Genomic DNA, 17,969 nt, shown 5'->3' on the forward strand with positions numbered 1-17,969 from the left:
ACGATATTGTATGAGGACATATTTTGATGGAAGGGGATTTCTTTGACAAAGAGATCTGAGTTTCAATTGATAAATGACGGACAAAAGCAGCCACACCCAAAGAAAGAACACTGGGAAACGAATGTGAACTATCTGCATTTTTGTTTTTCTTCCCGGGTTATTTATACCTTCTGAATCCAATTCTCCCTATGCAACAAGAGAACTGTTCGGTTCTGCAAACATATATTGTATCTAGGATATACTGCAACAAATCCAACATATAAAGGACTGCTTGCCATCTAGGGGAGGGGGTGGAGGGAGGGAGGGAAAAAAATTGGAACAGAAACGAGTGTCAATATAAAGTAATTATTAAATAAAAATTTAAAAAAAAAAAAAAGAATTACTCATCCTCCAAAAGGATGGATTTTCTTAAAAGATATCATTTAAGGAGGAGAGAGGGGAAAGAAGAAGACAATTTGGAACCCAAAATAATTTTAAAATGTGATATTAAAATTGTTTTTATATGTAATGAAAAAAATAAAATATTCAAAAAAAGATCATTTAAATTTTTTTTTCTAGCTTGAGTCAACATTTTATAAGGACAATGACAAGATGGAATACATCTGAAGAAGAACAATTGGAGACTATACTATGTAAGGTCTGGTTAAATTAACTATAGATATATTTCATATGGAGAAAAGCAGACTTGGAAATGGGACAGGGGATATGGCAGGCATCCTCAAGTGTCTAGTGAAATAATTGCATGGAAAAGAAACTAGATTAATTTTGCTTGGCCCTAGAGAGGCAAGATAGAAGTTGTCAGGAAGTAGATTTATTTAACATGAGAAAAACTGACCAATAGTTTTCCAACAGTAAGAATTGTCCAAAAGACACATGCTGCTAGTAGATTCCCTGTCTCTGGAGGTAAATCAAAAAGCTAACATCAGGGATGCTATAAAAGTGACACTTATTCAAAGACAGGTTGGACTGGATGAACTCTGACATCTGAGATTTCCATGTTAGACAAGTTGGCTTCCTTTTAATTATAAGCTAGGTTGAGGTTTTGAATGTAGTCATTAACTGTGGGTGCCATAGATTTTGATCAGTAGCGCAAGGCAATGCCTGCTTCTATAGTGCTATGAAACAATTCTGTTCAAAGCATAAAATTAAAAAAAAAGTATTTTTCATAAATATGGGAAAAAATTCACAGTTGGATAGCTGTTATTTCTTGCTGGTGATTTTAGGAGATATTAAATCTTTATCCACAGCATGTAAAATATTGGTTTAACCCCAAAGAGATACTAAAGAAAGGAAAGGGACCTGTATGTGCCAAAATGTTTGTGGCAGCCCTGTTTGTAGTGGCTAGAAGCTGGAAAATGAAAGGATGTCCATCAATTGGAGAATGGAAAATGGAGAATTGTGGTATATGAACGTTATGGAATATTATTGTTCTGTAAGGAACGACCAGCAGGATGAATACAGAAAGGACTGGCGAGATTACATGAACTGATGCTGAGTGAAATGAGCAGAACCAGGAGATCATTATATATCTCAACAATGATACTATTTGAGGATGTATTCTGATGGAAGTGGACCTCTTTGATAAAGAGAGCCTTAATTGATCAAAGATAGACAGAAGCAGCTACACCCAGAGAAAGAACACTGGAAATGAATATAAACTGCTTGCATTTATGTTTTTCCTCCCGGGTTATTTATACCTTCTGAATTCAATTCTCCCTGTGCAACAAGAAAACTGTTTGGTTCTGCACACATATATTGTATCTAGGATATACTGTAACCTATTCAACATGTAAAGGACTGCTTGCCATCTGGGGAGGGGGTGGAGGGAGGGAGGGGAAAAATCAGAACAGAAATGAATGCAAGGGATAATGCTGTAAAAAATTACCCTGGCATGCGTTCTATCAATAAAAAATTATTTTAAAAAAATATTGGTTTAAATATGCCTCTGACCTGATCTGATGTTACAGAGCACTAAGGTTGCCATCCTGGTCAAATGTATCAAAAATGACATTTTCTCGAGAGGGGTTTGTGAGAGCATGGGATAGAACTCTGACTCCTTCTTTGGTGCCAGCTGAAGAGGACAGCCCTATGGCTGAAAGGCGGTCCTGGGATCTAGAAAAAGCACTTCCCTCCAACTCATTTATGCCAGCAGGATGAAACTAACAGCCTGATACATTGGGCCTGAATGATCTTCAATCCTGAAAACCACTCCTGGTGAGGATAAATTTTTTGCCAGTCAAAGAAACTATTTAAAGCATCTATTCAGTTAACAAGATCTAATTTAAAGGACCTTCCATCTGTTTGCTGAAAATGTGTTGGCTTATTAATAGGCTCATTCTTCTGGTAAATGTTGATGGGTTCTGAATATCAGACACACAAGAGAGGGAAAAAATCACCACCACCACCACAAAATACATTATTCTGAAACAAAAGTCCTTACACACCCCGGAGTAGTGCCTCTTTGACTCATTACTGACTCCAGTTCATCCAGAAAAATTGTTGAAGGAGCATGATAACGAGCAAGTTCAAATAATACCTGTACCAAGAAAAAAAAGCAGTTTAAATACTCAGGTTAAAAGTCTTAGTAGCTCACTTAAGGGCTTATAAGAACTAAATCATTAAGCATTTATGTTGTATTTGGTGAACCCAAAATAACACTTGCAATCATTGCACTTATTCATCCTAGCATTACTCCTTGCAATTAAATGGTCCTGTTTCCAATAATCATTTGTTAACATTGTGTCCAGAAAGGGTAATAATTTGCTCAAGGTTACCCAATCCACAGTGGGTAAACTTAAATTGGGAACTCCTTCCTTGACTTCCTAGTCTAATGGTTAGCCCCTGCTAATAATAACAGAAGCTAGAAGTGCATCATAACATATGGGCACAGTGGCTCTATTTTTTAAAGCCACTCAAGACAATTTCTCTCATCAGTAATAGATTTATAGTTACAAATAATTACTAGGAATAACTGCAGAAGGGCTATTCTAGGAAACGGGGTGGGAAACAGAAATAATAGGATGTGCAAAAAGATTACCAAAGAAATCAGGTCCAGATTGATCATTAGAAATACTCTAGTTTAAACGGTCTCCTGTTTATTTGCTTGTCATAAAATATGATCACAAAGTTGGCAACTGCATTCTACTCAAATGAAGAATAAAAAATGAAAAATGCAACATAACAGAGTTGTATTACAACTACATTTAACTTTAGTAAGCTCAACCGCATGCATTAAACAACCACCAAAAAAAAGATGGAAAAACATTTGTGTTCAGCAATGCAGGCACAAAATCATTCAGTGACATCATTATCCACAGACCATGTTTTCTGAGTCTCACTCTCAAATTCCCTAGAATTGGGACAATCTATGAAAAGAGCCCAAATTGGTTTATAACTACCCCTGATTTACTCTTGTCATACCTAACTGATAGGTTACAAGGTCTCACCTAGCTGCAGTGGTCAGACTCCCATCTCAAGTTCCTAAACTTCATATGAGATTTAAGACATCGGAAGGAAGCTCATTTTGACTATGAAGGATTTTTTTTTCTTTTTGCCTTATGGATTGATTGTCTAACCCCACAAAAGATAAAATCACAGTGTGCTGCATACTGCTTTTGTTTTGTTTTTCTAGGTCATCTGAACCAGTCCTTTCATTTTACAGTTGAAGAAACCAATTTCAGAGAAGTGAAGCGGTTTACCCAGCATCAGAAAATGGCAAAAGTAATGGTCAAAGCGGTGTCCCAACCCTCGGGCCAGAGTTCTTTCCACAATTTCAGACTACATAAGGGATGAAAATGCTTATAATAGTGTACCTAAGGATCTCCAAGGACTTGGAGGAAGTCAGGTGGATCCTCTATAAAACTTGTAGATTGAAAGAAGGGAGGGATCAACAAGTTGTATGCATTTGCTAAAGAGATCACTCAACTATTCAGTAGCAATCACGTTCTTAAGAGGCATGAACAAAATGCCTTCACCCATTAGGAGAAGAGGGATATAACCAAACGGTAGTCTATAAATAACTCTTTAATTGAAATAAGAGAAACAAATGTCAGGAAAACTCCCCTCTGATTTAGGAGAAGGTCCTAACGGTTCTGTGAAAGACTTCTAAACAAAGAGAGTAGATAAATGCCAAACCCAGTGCTTTTCCACCAAGTCGATGCCAAATGCTTAGAAAATCAAAGCTTAGACGGTGTACAGCAAGACCTCTGGAGGATGTGAATTCCTGAAGTCAGGAGGAATTAGATGTTCCTTTTTTTAATGGGGTAATCAGGGTGAATTTATAATAGTGAGTTTTAGGCTGCAATGGATGATGCTGATAGAGTGAGTTAAATTCACATTAATATATATTAGTGCTCCTTAAATACAACAAAATTCCAATAACTGAAATACTAGTGAAATGTGAGGATTTGGCTAAATGAATTTTCTTGTTAATTCAAGGTTTGGGTTTTTTTTAAACATCTTTTTCAATTCACCCTTGATGCAAATATTGTTAATATCTCTGAGGTGACTTATTTGTTTTATTCAAGTTTGGTCTTCAGGAAACATTACAGAACTTCTTTGATCAAGTGTTTGCGAGGTTTTAATATGAAAGACCTGAACATCAATTGTCACTATAGATAGAAAAGATCTGGGAGACTCAACTGAATACATACTGCTTCTGGGACATTTTAATTCTGATTGGGGTGTGTGTGTGTGTGTGTGTGTGTGTGAGCACATGCATATGTTCTAATTGTAGGTTATGTGTTTTTGTTTTATTTTATTTTGTTTGCAGAGGTGGGATAATGAATACTTTCTGATGTTAACTTTTTAGAAATATTGGATTTATAAAAAGTAGAACAATTTCTTTTCTTAAATTAGACTAAGTGAAAATTCTGGTTAACTGGATCTTGGTTATTTAAGGTTTTACTACATCTTTTTAGTATTTATTGATGAGAACACACAGATCACAAATTTAAAGTCACTTAGTAAGCTAAAAGTGATTTAATGAAAGGTTCCATATAAGTCACAATCCATTGAAAAAAAGCCAAATGATAGGCCCATGGAACACCTATCTAGCCATTAAAAAACAAGATGTAATTTTTCTTTGACCACAGGAATATTTGATCAAATGAGATGTTTGTGAAAGCATTTTATAAACTTAAAGCACTTTGAAACATAAGCTAATTATTTTCTTAATGCTTACTCATTACACATTCTACTGAATGCAACAGTATAAATCCCATTGCCTATTCCCCCATTCTACCTCTACCATGCTCAATGGGAGGTTATACTTTGGATCTCACCATTACTTTTAAGGATACTATTTCCATAATAAAAAAATTATATTTTTCTACCTACCTCTCATCATTGTCTCTCCCTATGCTTCTTCCTATGCCAAACTAGTTTTTAAAAATCACAGCCTACTCTACACAGAAGCTATTCCAAACCATATTTTTTCTCTTCAAATCTCTCTTACCTTCCCTTCTCCCTCTTTCCATCTACTACATTGAGGACATCCCTTCTTATTTCACAGAGAAAATTAAGGCCATTTCTCATGAACTTCTCCTTTCCCCTTGCCCTCATTTTAAAACTTCTTGATATTATTCCATATTCTTTCTATCTTTCTTTCAGTCTCTGATAATGAAGTAGCCCTTCTCTTAATGAAGGTCACATCTTCTACAAGTGTCTTTTGTCCTGTCCTCTTTGATCCTGTCCAGTATACTGCTCCTCAATTATCATCCCCCTTCAAATAGTCAATCTTTCCCCAAAGGGAAAAATAGGAAGGCCAAAAAGAATCAGAGATAAGTAAGATAACTTTGAAAGTTGAATGTTGAATTGATTATATTTTTAATATTTTATTTTTCCTCAATTACATGTAAAAATAATTAACAGCATTCATTTTTTTTTATTTCGATAACAAATTTTCTCTCACCCTCCCTTGCTCTCTCACCCTCCCTTGCTCTCTCACCCTCTAAGACAGTAAGCAATTTGATATAAGTTATACATGTTCAATCATGGAAAACATATCACCAAATTAGTTGTACTGTGAAAGAAGATACAGACCCAAGGAAAAAAAATCATGAAAAAAATGCAGAAAGTGAAAAAAAGTATGCTTCAATCTGCATTCAGACTCCATCAGTTCTTTTTATCATGAGTTTTTTGGTATTATCTTAAGACTGCTGAGAATGGCTAAGTCATTCACAATTCATCATACAGTATTGCTATTACTCTGTACAATATTCTCCTGGTTTTGCTTGTTTCATTTTGCACCATTTCATATAAGTCTTTCAAGGTCTTACTCATCATTTCTTATAGCATAGCAATATTCCATTACGATCATATATCACAACTTTTTCAGCCATTCCCCAATTGATTGGCATTCCTTCAATTCCCAATTCTTTGTCATCACAAAAAGAGCTGTTATAAAAAATTTTTTATATAAATAGGTCTTTCCCTTCCCATCCCTCCCCTTTAAAAAAAAATCTCTTTGAGATACAGACCTAGTATTGTTGGTTCAAATGGATGCATCACCCATAAGTTTTAAAAGAAGAGCAAACTATGTATAAAGAAATCCACAGTTGCACATACAAACATTCTTCTTCTGTTTTATTAAGTATATGAAACTACTTATTTTCTTTTATATTTGCTAAGTTTAGAATAAAGAAAAATTAACCTACAAGTTGGAGAGGAGACCAGGGATTAGGGAAAAAATTAACAAGGTATTTTGGGAGATGAACTAGAGACCATTATCGATCACAAAATAGAAAATTTTGATTATATCAAATTAAAAAGCCTTTGTACAAACAGAACGAATGCAAACAAGATTAGTAGGGAAGCAACAAACTGGGAAAACATCTTTACAATTAAAGGTTCTGATAAAGGCCTCATTTCCAAAATATATAGAGAACTGACTCAAATTTATAAGAAATCAAGCCATTCTCCAATTGATAAATGGTCAAAGGATATGAACAGACAATTTTCAGATGAAGAAATTGAAACTATTACCACTCACATGAAAGAGTATTCCAAATAATTATTGATCAGAGAAATGCAAATTAAGACAACTCTGAGATATCATTACACACCTGTCAGATTGGCTAAAATGACAGGAAAAAAAAAATAATGATGAATGTTGGAGGGGATGCGGGAAAACGGGGACACTGATGCATTGTTGGTGGAGTTGTGAACGAATCCAGCCATCCTGGAGAGCGATCTGGAATTATGCCCAAAAAGTTATCAAACTGTGCATACCCTTTGATCCAGCAGTGTTACTTCTGGGCTTATACCCCAAAGAGATACTAAAAAAGGGAAAGGGACCTGTATGTGCCAAAATGTTTGTAGCAGCCCTGTTTGTAGTGGCTAGAAACTGGAAAATGAATGGATGCCCATCAATTGGAGAATGGCTGGGTAAATTGTAGTATATGAATGTTATGGAATATTATTGCTCTGTAAGGAATGACCAACAGGATGAATACAGAGAGGCTTGGAGAGACCTACATGGACTGATGCTAAGTGAGATGAGCAGAACCAGGAGATCATTATACACTTCAACAACGATATTGTATGAGGATGTATTCTGATGGAAGTGGATTTCTATGACAAAGAGACTTAACTGAGTTTCAATGGATAAATGATGGACAGAAACAGCTACACCCAAAGCAGGAATACTGGGAAATGAATATGAACTATTTGCATTTTTGATTTTCTTCCCGAGTTATTTTTACCTTCTGAATCCAATTCTCCCTGTGCAGAGGGAGAATTGTTCGGTTCTGCAAATATGTATTGTATCTAGGATATACTGCTACATATTTAACATATATAGGACTGCTTGCCATCTTGGGGGGGGGGGTGGAGGGAGGGAGGGGAAAAAACGAAACATAAGTGATTGCAAGGGATAATGTTGTATAAAAATTATCCTGGCATGGATTCTGTCAATACAAAGTTATTATTAAATAAAATAAAATTTAAAAAAAATTTTAAAAAAAACAAGATATTTTGGGGAGATATTGTGATTGAAGATTGGGGAAACAGTTGGAATATTTGGATATCATGCATAAGAGGGAAATCAAAAATTTGTTGAGTCATTTGTATACACATGAGATTTAAAGTTGGGGGGAATTAAAGTGTTGAGGCAGTAATATATAAAAAGAAAAAAGGGAGGACAAAACTTTAGGACCCTCCTAATATCTTTAGAGATTTCAAATATATTATTTCATGAATTAGGCAAACCATATGTACTATGTAAAAAAACTATACATAAAATATTCTCTAAATTCTCAAGAATCAGGCAAAACAGATATTATTATCACCATTGGACAAGTGAGCAAACTGAGGACCAACAATAATAATTCCACAAATAAATATTAAGCATCTACTACCTGTTAGGTGCTAGTGATACAGAATCAAATATAAACCAGATTAGGTCATCAAAGAGTCTTTATTCTAGCTATGATGTGTACTTTGAGGAGGTGGAGAGATCTAAAATGCTTCATGGAAGAAATGGCATCGCTGAGCCTTAATGGAAGAGGAGGATTCTAAGAGGCAAAAGATGAGACTATATAACATAGATGGGATGTTGAGTTTGGAGACTAGCTAATAGTCTAGGTTGGGTGGAATATAAAAGTACATGAGAGACAAAAAAGGTGAAACACATCTGGAACAGGACTTTGAGCCAGATGGTGGAGGTCCTTAAATATCAAGTAGGAAATAAATAACTAAAAAGATGTTAGTTTTGTTTTTTGGGTTTGTTTGTTGTTTTTTTAAAGCTATATTATGTGAACCAAATCATTTCCAATAGAGCAGTAATGAACTGAACCAGCTACAGCCAGTGAAAGAACTCTGGGAGATGTCTATGAACTATTACATAGAATTCCCAATCCCTCTATTTTTGTCCGCCTGCATTTTTGATTTCCTTCACAGGCTAATAGCACACTATTTCAAACTCTTTTTGTACAGCAAAATAACTGTTAGGACATGTATGCTTATATTGTATTTGTTTTATACTTTAACATATTTAACATGTATTGGTCAACCTGCCATCAGGGGGAGAGGAAGAAGGGAAGGAGAGAAAAAATTGGAACAAAAAGTTTGGCAATTGTCAGTGCTGTAAAATTACCCATGCATATAACTTGTAAATAAAAAAGCTATAATAAAAAAAAAAGCTATATCATAGAGAATGAAAGAAGGGGAAAAGCTGCTGCTTGGAATGTATGGGATTAACAATAACTAAGACAGAAAAAGATCTAAATTGCTTTAATTCTTATTTTGTTTCTATTTTTTCTGTCAATGACAATACAAACAAAATAAAAATTATAAAAATAGGAATAAGTAGAAAATATGTTTAAATTAAATAAAATTATATAAGTATATAAAATATATTATAAATAATATATGTAGATAATACATAAATATGTCTGTAAATTATATATGTATATAAAGTTCTATTTGTATGGATATATGTTATACATAATATAATATTATCCATATAAATACAAATTTATATAAATTATGAATTAAAATGATAAATTATTATAAATATAAAATATAATGATTAACATATGATAGCAATAAGAAATAAAATAAATATATTTATAAAATAAATTGCTGATAGCAATTTTGAGCAATTTTGTTGCTGATAGGCACCTAAGTGTCACCATAGTTACACAGAGCTCTAAGATTGGAGTCCAGAAGACATGATTTTAAATTCCTCCTGAGACACTTAGTAGGTGTGGAATCTTGGGCAAATCTCTTAATTTCTGTCTTAGTTTCCTTAACTGCAAAATGGTTGTTGTGAGGATCAAATGAGATAATATGACACATAGTAGGTGCCATATAAATGTTTTCTTCTGTTTCAAAAATCTAATTCCCCCAAGGTATTAGAAGTCAGAAGGGACAACTGTCTTTTTTTCAATGATGCTATCATAGGATGTGTGAGCAAAGGCCAAGTAAAAAATGGCCATTCTTTTTTGTGTGTTTTTGGGAAATAAAAGCCCACAGTGAAATTTTTCATAAGCATCATCTTTGAAACCAGGGGAATTCACCTCCTCACTTCCTTTTACCCTACAAGAATTTAAAGGCAATGAGATCAGGGGTTCCTACCCGGACGAGTTTCTCTGAATCACCTCTCCACTTGCTAACAATGGTAGATGCAGAAATATTAAAGAAGGTTGTTTTGCATTCAGTAGCCACAGCTTTAGCCAGCAAAGTCTTTCCAGTACCTAGAGATGCAAGAATGAGATTGAACATTCAGTTGTAGAAGCCAGTCTCAAGGTGAGCTCAGCTGGGCTGAGACGTACAATAGCAACTTTCCCAATGAGTTAGAAGTGGACTACAACACTTTCAAAATGAACTCCTCCCATTCAACAAAAGGATAACTCAGCTAACACAAAAACAAAAGTAGAAGACATAAAAATGTGTATTTACCTGGAGGGCCATAAAGTAATAGTCCTTTCCATGGGGAAAGAATCCCTGTAAATAGCTGTGGATACTATGGAAACAAGAGAAATTCAGGGACAAATTACATGTTTTGTACCCATGTGTATGGGGAAAACTAACAAAAATAAAAGTGAAAAACATAAAATCCAGATTTGTTATAATGTGTATTTAATAGGACTAAATTTCATGTGTAATGACCAACTTGATTTTCTGACTTTGAATTTTTAAAAAATTTATTCTTAATAAAAGTGCATGTAGACACTATGTTTGATAGCACATTTCATAATATTTCTTATTATTTTATCCTAAATTTTATACTTACTCCAAATTTTTATTATGTTATATATATTATAATTTATCATATTTGTATTTACCCTGAATATTTATATTTTATCCTGAGTTTTAGTCTCGAGAAATTTATAGAGACTGTACAAAGTTTGCCAGGATCTTTCTGCTTAAAAATAAAAAGAATGACCAGAACTAAGGAATACATAATATTAAGCAGTTATGCATCTCTACCATGTTGAAGTAGCATGTTTCATTCAAGAATAACATTTAGTAATAAATTCAGTAGAAAATAAAACAAAGAATCTCCACTTTCTGATTCTCAATTTATTCACCAGTAAAATGAGATAATAATAGTCATCTTCTTCACATAGGGTTCAATGACGGTAATACAAGATAAAAGCATGTGGATGAACTTTGTCCTTTTAAAGGAATACCCTTTTAAAGAAAGGCATTTTCACTATAAAAAGTATATTTTTAGGAGGCTGGTGTGAAGTTGAAGAGACAATGACATCCTATTCAAAAAACACTGCATATATCCAATTATTTCCTGAGCTCTATATCTGTGGTCCTACGTCCTATGAGCTTAAGGAATTTTTTCACCTAGCCAATTATCTTAAACTAAATCATCAATATAATAAGATTTCCAAATGGACATTAACATTATGAATTTGGCTTTAGATTACTCTAATCTGGGCAAAGCAGCCTGATACAGCTAACTAGCTAATTCACTGATGAGAAAACACCCTGTACTTCATTTCCTATTGCATGCGACTCTTAACATATATCTGTCCAATTGATAATAGGCAGGAATAACTCCCAAGAGATGATTTTAGAGCTTTTTCGTCCTTACCCTTATAGGATACACAACAGCCTCTTTGACTAACTGCTTGGCTGCATCAAGTCCAATAATGTCATTCCACTTTATGTTGGGATTCTGGAGATAAATGTCCTGCAATGCACATTTGATCATTTTGTTAAAATTAATGTTTTTCTCTATAGCAATAATAAACACAAAGACAGAAAAACAGTTGACTTATAATAGGCTATAAAGTACTGGTAATAAAAACTTTTCACATTATACATGGACATACTGAAATTTTTGGTTAGTTCACCAAAGGGAGGCAATGAAAACATTCAGTTCTTTTCCCTGGAGAAGTCATTGATGACAGATACTTCTAGAAAAATTCTTGTAACTATGGACTTCACCTGCCTTCAGTCAATAACAAATAAAGATGATTTATGGCAATAATTAAAAAGGCTCCAGAATATGCCTTCAAATTACATGAGTTTTTACTGTGAAACAGAGTTACTGAAGGAGTACTGGGCTCTTTTTTTCCCCTTGGTCTTGCTAATACGTTCCTAATTCATTACACAAAAAGAGGTAATGCTATTTAGAAAGCAATTTCTTTTTATTCCCAGTGATGGCTCCCTGTTTCTATCAAGTAGCAATTGCTTCTACCAAATTCAAAAAAGGCAACTACAAAACAAAAGTGCAGGTTTTTCTCTTACTAGGACTTTAATTTTATTGGGTTTTTAGAGGCATTAGCAACTATTTGGGGCAAACAATTAAGATGGCTTTTACTGATAAGTAATTTAGAGTTTCTAAACTTCAGTTTCACAAGAAGCATAAAAAAAAATTCTCTGAGGTTCTTTTGCTGCATCAGGCTACCTGAATTTGTAAGTATTTTGTATCAGAAGCGTTGCCATTAAGAAAATCCAACCATGGAACTATCCTTGCAGTAAAATGTTCCATAAAGATCATGAGACCCACCCATGTGGGTGATGTTAGCAAAAACATGCAAGACAAACATTATAAGAAACAAATTCCCCCACAGATTAGAGTTAAAAACTATATTTAATAAGATTAAATTTCATGTGTGGTGACCAACTTTTTTCAAATTTTTTACAATTTCTCTTAATTGCCAATCACCAACTTATCACCTACTTTGGGAAAAAAGCAACAAAGACCCATGGAATGGCGTATTTACTTGATGCCTCTGGGTATGGCCAGCTATGTTCCAAATGAAGACTTTTCCAGAATTGAGATCAAGGCCAGTATTATTATGAACTATATCCTTAGTGTGGGATCAGTATAGGGAAGGACATTTCTCATGATCACAACTATCCAACAATAGAGTGGATTGCCTCTGGAGGTGGTGAAATCTATAGCATTGTAAGTTCTCAAGTAGAGATTGGACATATAACCACTTTCTAGGAAGGCTATAGAGGGGATTCTGTTTTAGGGACTGTGCTGACCTCTAAAGATGCTTCCAGCTTACACTCACTTATTGTTTTGTTCATATCATCCCTTTTGTAAAAAAGATGTTTTGTATGAATTGATGCAAAGTGAAATAAGCATAAAATTACAATAATAGCGTATATGTGCTATGCTAAATGTTTTACAATTATTATCTCATTGGACCTCACACCTCTGGAGAGGTAGCTGTTAATATTATCCCCATTTGACAGATGAGGAAAATGAGGCAAACAGAGGTTAAGTGACTTGCCCAGGCTCATACAGCTAGTGAATGTCTTTCAAAGTTTAGATTCAAAGATGAGAAGATTCTTCCCTGATTTCTATGCAGAGGTAGGAGACTATGGATGTGGAACACTGCATATAATGTCATACTTATTGAATGTACTAGTTAGGTTTAATGAATTATTTTTTCACTTTTTAAAAGTCTTAAGTATAAGGGATAGAACTTTGTGAGTCAGAGTGGGAAATATACTGGGAATGTAGGCAATATCTTTTTAAAAGTACAATTTCTTTTTTAAAAGTTACAATTGACAGCATTTTTATTTGCTTGGTCTTTTAAATAAATGAGTTTACAATATGGTCATGTATTTCTAATGCTACAGATTCTAAGGTCAAATTTCCTTCTGTGACAAAAGCTTAGCCTGAGGAACCTTTCAGCCTCTGCTGGCACACTGTGATAACTGACAAAGCTGAACGATTTTTAGAAATTAAGAGTTGGAATGTGATGCAAGGAAAACAGCTCAGATTCAGGAGTCATTATTTTTGAGTTCAAATCCTGCCTGTGTTTGAACAAGTCACTTAAATACCTTGTTCCTCAGGTTCCTAAAATAAAGGAGGTCAACTAATGATCTTTGAGATCCCTTCAGCTCTATTTACTATTCTCTATGGGTGAAGGGACAGGAACATACATTAGACTTTTCTCTGAGAAAAGTTTGTTCATTTATATAATATATATATTATATAATATATAGTATGTATAAAAAACCAAATGTTTATTTAACTAGTTAACAAAAAATTAGAAAGCAAGTCTATAATTCAAGATCTATCTTGTTTCTTACATCAATCCATGAATCTAAGTTGTCTAAAGTGGTTCCATGTCTTGCCAATTTTATTATCTGCCAAGATAGCAGCAGATATTTGCCACCAACACCACTCACTCAATCAATAAGCATTATGCATTAAGTTTACTATGTGCTAAGCATTGAAGATGCAAAGATAAAATAAAAAAATATCCTGCCCTCAAGGAGTTTAATTTTAATGGGAGTGAGAGGTCAGAGTAGAGATGGGGATCACAATATTTGAATTCACATATTTCTACTGAGCTGGAACTAATTAGCATATTTTACATTAATTATGACTTCAAATAGCTCGAATTTGACCATGGGTGATCTCTTCAGAGGATTCATTATTTGCACTAATCAGGATCTAGTTGTATATAGTTATAGGTACATATAAAATACAGAAAGAGCAAATGGTAATCTCTGAGGGTAAGGGAACTAATCTGGAGAGGACTAATCTCTTCTGTACATAGTAGGATTTATATTGAGTCATATAAGATGGCAGAGAGAAAAGATACAGATAAAGAGGGAGGGCATTCCAGTCACAGGATCAAACCGTACAAAAGTACAGAGGTGGAAGAAAAGTATGTGTGTACAGAGAGAGGGGTGGGGAAAGAAAGAGACAGAGAGACAGAAAGAAGGAGACAGAGACAGAGAGGGAAAGGGAGAGAGGAAGGGAGGGAGGGACAGTGAGTGTGAAGAGTGAAGGGAAAACAAGCTTTGGCACATGATTAGATATTTTAGGAAAGAGTAAGGAGGATACCACCAATGTTGCAAACTTGGGTGACTAGGAAGATGATGGGCTTTCTGAAAGATAGTAGAGAAATTAGAAAGAAGAGTAGGTTTGGGAAAAAATATATTGAGTTCTGTTTTGGACATGATGAGTTTGAGATCCCTGTGGTCCATGCAGTTCAAAATACTTGATAGGTAGTCAGTGGTATAGGACTGGAGTTCTACAGAGAGACTGGGGATGGACACAAAGATCTGGGAATCATTAACATTGAGATAATTGAAACTGCAGGAGCTAATGAAATATCCAGTCAGAAAATGTAGAGATAAAAGAAAAAAATAGGACATGACTTGTACTTATCTGAAAACTGGATGCCCTTAGCAGAGACTGGGTACCACTTGTAGAAGATAGAGTGGATTTAACTGTCCACCATCAGGTTGAGCTGCATGATCTCTGCTGCATGGCCTCTGAGGTCCCTTCCTGCTTTCAGTGTTGATTTACCCTCTTGCTTCACCTCCTTTATGAAGGGTGGTTCAGGGAATAGTTCCTGCTCTCTGCCTCCAGACTCTAATATTGTGCTCCATAAATATTAAAAGTCAGAAGTGGTCCTTTTGGTTGGCATCATCGGTGATCTTTTTGATACAAGGCCTAGTTTATCCTCAAATTATGAAATCATCTTGACTTTTTTTGCCTTTTTCTGAAACTAAGTAAGATCTAAAGAAGGTTTTTTGTTTTGTTTTTTGGCCAGGAGACAAGGGATGGGCGTGGTGAAGAGATAGTATATTTTACCTTAGCTGAACTTCTGCCTTCCTTATAAATAAGTCCTTTTTCAGTTGGTTATCATGGTCTCTATTGCAAGATGGGTTTTTTGTATTGTAATTTTATGATTCTATAATTTATTTATCATGCATTATTGTGCCTCTAAATATGAGCATCTTTGCAATTGGGGGCACTTTATAAATAAATGATCATATTTATTGTTATTAATAAAAGAAACAGTCTACGCGCTCCACTAGCCACAATCAGGCTCAGTAAATTTGTGAATTGAATATCAGATCTTACCCTGCTTACAACAGCCGCGAGTTCTCTCATCTCACTATTCATGCCAATAAATGCACTAAGAGGTTTTAGCAATCGTACCTGAAGATAGAAACAAAAAGCCTAACATTAAGATGTTGTTTCATAATTTAGGGGGAAAAAAAGTGTACACAAAGACATGATAATGTGTTATAATGACCTTTGATCTCTATTTCTAATTTCATTTTCTAAAGTTCATTTAGGTTGTGGTATCTTTTGAAAGACAAATATAGCATAACTGCCACTTACTGAAGGGTCTGGATTATAGTCAAAACTGTTTAGGGTTATTTCATTGGTTGTTCCTTTGATAGCATCTGTGATCAACCCATGGAAGTCAATTACTTGACCCTGAAAGTTAACAATGATTATTTACTGTGTGAAATATTTCACTGAATTGTAGACAATTTTATTAAAGCTACAGTAATTATTTTTTATTATTTTTTAGTGCATAAGGTGAGATTTCTAAAACAAGAAATATACAGAAAAGGGGGCCTGTACTTAATAGAATCATAGCTTAAATCAATCTTAGCATATATTCCAATCCCAACATTTTAGAAAGGAAGAAACTTGAGGTTTCAAAAAATTGGGTGACTTTCTAAAGTATGAGTCCCAGGAATAGAATCCAATTCTCCTAATTCTCAGCCCAGTGCTCATTCCACTATATCATATAGACTAAACTATGGGTTAAAAAGTCATGTAATCATCATATATGGCAATTTTGTCTCACCAGATATAAGTAAAGACTCAGAGGGATGATCACATCCTTGTTGACTCATGCCATCTGCCAAATCTAATAATATTATACAATATATACAATTCAAGTATTCAATACAATACATTTCAAATATTCTTATGCTTTGGAAATATGCATTCTCAATATGAGATGAGCTTATTGGAAGAAAAAACCTAAACATATAGAAAATAAACAAACCTACTATAAAATGGGTGACTGAAGTGACATGGTTTTTTCTTGTAGATGTAAAAATAAAATAAAATATTTATGGTCTACAGCAAGGATTTCAAGCAGACCAGCCATGTTCTATCACAGGGACTATTTCATGTGATATCATTTTCATTTTTCTCCTTGGACACTTTATTTATTATATTATAGTATAGACTAAAGAAAGACTTTCCTTCTTGGGCATTCAAAATTGGTTTCCAAATTTCAAATATCTATGGGCTGAGGGAGGGCTAAGAATGACATTTAGTATCACACTTTTCTCCATGTATCCTGATATCATTCTAGAGAGAATCAGAGTATAAATTTAGATTGCAACATCAGAGATAAAAGATGACATTAGCAAGCCACTATTGACAAGTGAATAAATAAAATACTCATTATATAATATATGAAGGTTGTACTGCAAGTTATAGTCTTGATTATAATGGACCAGCACTACAATTGAAAAAAATTTCCTATTTATTTCAAAGTCTTATAAGAAATTTTCCCATTTTAAATGATGAATATTTCAGCATTTGACTTACCCTTCTGGGATGAGCATTGTCACCCCCAACACCTTTGTTGATTCCTGATATATTTAAACCAAAGTCAGAAGTGTCTAAGGTAGCTGTATTGTCAGCCTCCTGAAGGAGGAAGAAAACAGTTGCAAGGATAAAAATTCAGCTCTGATTACTGGTCCAGCTGAATATGCTATACTTATCATGTAATGCTACATATTATGGTTACCTGTGTTTGTCTCTTATCCTGCAACTAGGTTATAAATTTCATGAGGGCAGACTATGAACCTGGCATAGTGCTCTGCACACAGTAGGCAGTCACATTTTCTCTGTTGGTAGCACTGGTCTAATTCATCGAGTGTTCTTAAAGAAACACATTATGGGGGAAAATAACCTTGAAAAATTAAATATAATATGTTGGTCTTATGAAAGGCGAAAGTTCTTTAGAATTTTTGTGATTTAGTACTTAATTCCAACTGAATGAAAAATCAGTCTTTATGTAACGTAAAATACTATCCTTTATATACCCAAGTAATGCTACTCCTCAGCCATCCAAAAGGCATATCCCTATCAACAGAACATGTTGACCAGAAATAACTAGCCTATCTCATTACTTCTTATCTTTACCTTTAGCATCATATTGTAATTACCTGAGGTAACCATTCATAGGCCAACCTACCCAAAAAAT

At 34.3% G+C, this 17,969-nt stretch overlaps 1 protein-coding gene across 2 annotated transcripts in view; it reads right to left on the bottom strand.

Annotated features, from left to right (window-relative positions):
• The window catches only part of KATNAL2 (katanin catalytic subunit A1 like 2), a 130,096-nt gene that overhangs the window by 34,812 nt on the left and 77,315 nt on the right, over positions 1-17,969 (bottom strand). For both annotated transcript variants that reach the window (XM_051969659.1, XM_051969660.1), the window contains exons 6-12: positions 17,309-17,407; positions 16,073-16,171; positions 15,809-15,886; positions 11,552-11,650; positions 10,402-10,465; positions 10,078-10,196; positions 2,445-2,536 (exon numbers count right to left, since the gene is read on the bottom strand). In XM_051969659.1, coding sequence (XP_051825619.1) covers positions 2,445-2,536; positions 10,078-10,196; positions 10,402-10,465; positions 11,552-11,650; positions 15,809-15,886; positions 16,073-16,171; positions 17,309-17,407 — 650 coding nt within the window. The remainder of the gene's footprint in view (positions 1-2,444; positions 2,537-10,077; positions 10,197-10,401; positions 10,466-11,551; positions 11,651-15,808; positions 15,887-16,072; positions 16,172-17,308; positions 17,408-17,969) is intronic.

The sequence above is a fragment of the Antechinus flavipes genome, chromosome 1 (assembly GCF_016432865.1).
Source record: "Antechinus flavipes isolate AdamAnt ecotype Samford, QLD, Australia chromosome 1, AdamAnt_v2, whole genome shotgun sequence".
Lineage (NCBI taxonomy): Eukaryota > Metazoa > Chordata > Mammalia > Dasyuromorphia > Dasyuridae > Antechinus > Antechinus flavipes.